This window comes from Thamnophis sirtalis, unplaced genomic scaffold (assembly GCF_051295495.1).
Source record: "Thamnophis sirtalis isolate CommonGarterSnake01/CBP01778 unplaced genomic scaffold, rThaSir2_p1.2 scaffold_15, whole genome shotgun sequence".
Taxonomy (NCBI): Eukaryota; Metazoa; Chordata; class Lepidosauria; order Squamata; family Natricidae; genus Thamnophis; species Thamnophis sirtalis.
Genome location: NW_028261395.1, coordinates 45,491,490 through 45,496,884, shown reverse-complemented (window position 1 = coordinate 45,496,884; position 5,395 = coordinate 45,491,490). Strand labels below are relative to the sequence as shown.

The window sequence follows — 5,395 nt, the reverse complement described above, 5'->3', positions numbered from 1 at the left end:
AAAATCGGTCAATTTCAAAGAAAGGCAGCATTAACTCGGAACAGCTGACATCCTTCCAGGATACTTGTAATATTACTAAACATCTGTCCAGCCCAGTTTCTTGGCAAAGACTCCAGAGGTGCCCAGCAAGGCCAAATCCAGCCCGAACATCTGGCTGCAAGCCACTCTCTCTTATTTAAAAATTAATTCATTTTAAGGCACTTCAATCTGCCCCTTCGCAGCCCAACTCTGAAAAAATAGATTCAGAAAGCAGGTTTTTTTTTCTCCACCTCCAGATGCAGCTTTTTGGATTTAAAAACAAAACAAAACCCCACCAAGATATCTATCTATCTATCTATCTATCTATCTATCTATCTATCTATCTATCTATCTATCTATCTATCTATCTATCTATCTATCTATCTATCTATATCTCTTTATCTATCTATCCATCCATCCCTATATCTATCTATCTATCTATCTATCTATCTATCTATCTATCTATCTATCTATCTATCATCTTTCTATCCATCCATCCCTATATCTATCTATCTATCTATCTATCTATCTATCTATCTATCTATCTATCTATCTATCTATCTATCTATCTATCTATATCTCTTTATCTATCTATCCATCCATCCCTATATCTATCTATCTATCTATCTATCTATCTATCTATCTATCTATCTATCTATCTATCTATCTATCTATCATCTTTCTATCCATCCATCCCTATATCTATCTATCTATCTATCTATCTATCTATCTATCTATCTATCTATCTATCTCTCTATCTATCTATCTATCTATCTATCTATCTCTCTTTATCTATCTATATTCTATCTGTCTGTCTGTCTATCTATCATCTATTATCTCTCTATCTCTCTTTATCTCTTTATCTATATCCTATCTATCTATCTATCTATTTATCTATCTATCTATCTATCTATCTATCTATCTATCTATCTATCTATCTCTATATTTATCTATATGCTATCTATCTATCTATCTATCTATATCTCTTTATCTATATTCTATCTATCTATCTATATCTATCTATCTATCTATCTATCTATCTATCTATCTCTCTTTATCTATATTCTATCTATCTATCTATCTGTCTGTCTGTCTATCTATCATCTATTATCTATCTCTCTATAACTCTATATCTCTTTCTCTTTATCTCTTTATCTATCTATCTATCTATCTATCTATCTATCTATCCATCCATCCCTATATCTATCTATCTATCTATCTATCTATCTATCTATCTATCTATCTATCTATCTATCTATCATCTTTCTATCCATCCATCCCTATATCTATCTATCTATCTATCTATCTATCTATCTATCTATCTATCTATCTATCTCTCTCTCTCTCTCTCTCTCTCTCTCTTTATCTATCTATATTCTATCTGTCTGTCTGTCTATCTATCATCTATTATCTCTCTATCTCTCTATCTCTCTTTATCTCTTTATCTATATCCTATCTATCTATCTATCTATCTATTTATCTATCTATCTATCTATCTATCTATCTATCTATCTATCTCTATATTTATCTATATGCTATCTATCTATCTATCTATCTATATCTCTTTATCTATATTCTATCTATCTATCTATATCTATCTATCTATCTATCTATATCTATCTATCTATCTATCTATCTATCTATCTCTCTTTATCTATATTCTATCTATCTATCTGTCTGTCTGTCTGTCTATCTATCATCTATTATCTATCTCTCTATAACTCTATATCTCTTTCTCTTTATCTCTTTATCTATCTATCTATCTATCTATCTATCTAATCTCTATACATCTATCTATCTCTATCTCTTTATCTATCTATATCCTTATCTATCTATCTATCTATCTATCTATCTATCTATCTATCTATCATCTATCTATCTGCCTATCTGCCTATCTATCTATCTATCTATCTATCTATCTATCTATCTATCTATCTATCTATCTATCTTTATCTATATTCTATCTATCTGTCTGTCTGTCTGTCTGTCTATCTATCATCTATTATCTACCTCTCTATAACTCTATATCTCTTTATCTATCTATCTATCTATCTATCTATCTATCTATCTATCTATCTATCTATCTATCTATCTATCTATCTATCTATCTATCTAATCTCTATACATCTATCTATCTCTATCTCTTTATCTATCTATATCCTATCTATCTATCTATCTATCATCTATCTACACACACACACACACTCTTAAAAGGTATTGATAGGCAGGAGGAAAGAGAGTGAAGGGCTGCATTTCACACACACACACACAGAAAAACACCCACACAAAACACCCACCCACACTTACACACCCACCAAAGTGAACCCTGGGAATATTTAAGGGTAAATGCCATCCTCTCCTTTTGCAGGAATGCAGTTGGGCAAATCCTTTTTAATGGTAGCTCTCTGGATGAAATCTACAAAATGGGCCCAACGATGAGACTTTTCAATCCTGCTTCCCAAGTAAACAGGGCAGGGATTGTGACGAGGGCTTCCTGGAAGGGAACCACAAGCCCAAAAGACTTCGTCCCCACGTGCCGGGATCTTTTGGCGGAGTCCCCTGTGCCCTGCACCGCCACTGTGCGAGAAAACGGGTTTGTTTGTTTTTTAGCCGATAGAAAACCGGAGATGAATCTCCGTATCGATAAAAGTAAATATCGGTAGCAGCTCAGGGTTGAAATGAGCTTCTGTGGGTTTTCTTGCTGGTGTTTCATGAGTCAAAGTGGGTCGCAAACCAGGACTTAGCCTTGATGCTGTTACTTAGTTTGGGTCGTGAAACATCTGGAAGGGAATGATCAAGGTTGGAGAGCACCAACCTCTTCTTCTTCTTCCTTCTCCTCCTCCTTCCCCCTCTTCTCCTCTTTCTCCTTCTTCTCCTCTTTCTCCTCTCCTTCTTTCTCCTTCTCTTTCTCCTTCTCATTCCCCTCCTTCTCTTTCTCCTTCCCCTTCCCCTTCTTTTCCTTCTCCTTCTCTTTCTGCTCCTTCTTTCTCCTCCTCCTTCTCCTCTTTCTCCTCCTTCCCCTCCTCCTTCTCCTTCTCTTTCTCCTCCTCCTTCTCCTCTTCTTCTTTCTCCTTCTTCTCCTTCCCCTCCTTCTCCTCCTCTTTCCTCTTCTCCTCCTCCTTCTCTTTCTCCTCCTCCTCCTCTTTCTCCTTCTCCTCCTTCCCCTTCTTCTCCTCTTTCTCTTCTTTCCTTCTTCTCCTTCTCCTTCTTCTCCTTCTCTTTCTCTTTCTCCTTCCCCTCCTCCTCCTCTTTCTCCTTTCCCTTCTTCTTCTTCTCTTTCCCCTTCTTTCTCCTTCTCTTTCTCCTCCTCCTTCCCCTCCTCCTCCCCCTTCTCTTTCTCCACTCATTCTTTCCCATTCTCCTCCTCTTCTTCTCCTTCTCCTCTTTCTCCTCTCCTTCTTTCTCCTCTTTCTCCTTCTCCTTCCTCTTCTCCTTCTCTTTCTCCTCTACTTCTTCCTCCTCTTTCTCCTTCCCCTTCATCTCCCGCTCCTCCACCTCCTTCTCTTTCTCCTCTCCTTTCTCCTCTCCTCCCTTCTTCTCTTTCTCCTCTCCTTTCTCCTTCTTTTTCTCTTTCTCCTTCTCCTTTGCCTCCTTCTCCTTCCCCTTCTTCTCCTTTTCCTTCTCTTTCTCCTCTCCTTCTTCCTCCTTCTCCTCTTTCTCCTCCTTCTCCTTCACCTCCTTCCCCTTCTCCTCCTCCTCCTTCCCCTCCTTCTCCTTCTCTTTCTCCTCTCCTTCTTTCTCCTTCTTTCTCCTTCTCTTTCTCCTCTCCTTCTTTCTCCTTCTCCTTCCCCTTCCTCTTCTCCTCCCCCCATTCCTTTCTAGCACTGATAATGTTACCCAGCTTGGTAATGAAAAGTCTGCAAGAAAACAACCAAGCTCAGAGAGCACCAAGGACCCCTGATAAATCTCATTTTTTGGGGGGGGGCGGCTAATTTTGGAGAGACCAACCTTAAAATCACAGAGAGGTTGGCTGTGGATGTCTGTCCATCTGTTTCTGGAGGATGGGCTTGGTGGTGCCGGATGTTAGGGCTCTGGACCGGGGTTGAATTGGGGAGGGAAAGAGCAGAGCTCATCCCTATCCCATCTGGGGTGGCATTCCCACAAGGAAAAGTAAACTAACGGTAAAGCTTCCCTTCGCACATAAGTGCTAGCCGTTCCCGACTCTAGGGGGCGCTGCTCACCTCCGTTTCAAAGCCGAAGAGCCAGCGCTGTCCGAAGACGTCTCCGTGGTCATGTGGTCGGCATGACTCAACTCCCAAAGGCACACGGAACGCTGTTCCCTTCCCACCAAAATTGGTGGTCCCTATTTTTTCTACTTGCATTTTTTACGTGATTTCGAACTGCTGGGTTGGCAGAAGCTGGGACAAGTCACGGGAGCTCGCTCCGTTACGCGGCACCGGGGATTCGAACCGCCGACCTTTTCTGATCGACACAGCTCAGCGTCTTAGCCCCCTGAGCCACCGCGTCCCTTAAGGAGAAGCAAACCCCCCCCAAAAAACACAAGCCCCCCCCTCCAATACGACACCCACTCACAAAAACACACACACCCTCCGAGCAACTTTGCCAAGTAGTAAGAGACGTCCACTTACCGTCCAGGTGGCGGATTTCGCTGTGCTGGATTGCTGGAAGGTGACCTCGAAGTGGTGGGGTCCGGGGTAGTCCGTATTGGAGGGTATGATGGGCGCCGGGGACATGGTGTCAAAGGTGGAGCTGGGCTGGGAGTAGGGGGAGAGCGTGGGGACATTGGCGATGTGCTCGGAGCTGTAAGGCGTGGAGGAGGCTCCTCGGCTCTCCGCGGTCTGATCCATGCTCCTGTTTAGCAGATTGTACTGGGACTGTGGGGTGGGGTGGTGAGGGGAGGGGAGAGAGGGAGGGGAGGGGAAGAGAAGAGAGAAGAAGGGAAGGGAAGAGAAGTCGAGACGGTCAGTTTCACAGACGGGAGGAGATAGGTGGCCCTCCGTTGGCAACGAGCGTGCCCCAGTGTGCCCGTGCAAGGATGCGCCAGGTGTTAAGAGAGGCTCCTGCCACATACCTTGCCGGGGTCCTTGTGGGGGGGGGAGGCTCTTTTGCATTCCACCCCCTCCCCTTCAAAACAAGCCCATGCTTGCTCTCTGCCAGAGTTTTCTCTTGTTTCCCTTATTTTTTTTTCGTTTGCAAAGGGCGGTTGGCGAAGAGGGGGCGGAGGGTAGCGGGTGGGTGGGAGGTGTGGAGGGGGTCTCGGAGGGCAGGGACCCATCGGTGGCAGGGGTGGGGGGGGCTGAGCCAGAGGATGGAGAGGGTCTTGTACAGCAGGAGGTTGGGGGGAGAGACCACGAGAGGCGCAAGCCGACGGCAGAAGGAACCTGGGGTTGCGTTAATGCATTGAGCCTAATCTGAC

At 43.3% G+C, this 5,395-nt stretch overlaps 1 protein-coding gene across 1 annotated transcript in view; it reads right to left on the bottom strand.

Annotated features, from left to right (window-relative positions):
* Positions 1-4,853, bottom strand: part of TP73 (tumor protein p73) — a gene marked incomplete at its 5' end in the record, with an annotated part of 35,340 nt that extends 30,487 nt beyond the window's left edge. The window contains 1 exon segment of the mRNA XM_087701883.1: positions 4,608-4,853. Coding sequence (XP_087558009.1) covers positions 4,608-4,853 — 246 coding nt within the window.
* Positions 4,854-5,395: the final 542 nt, after the last annotated feature.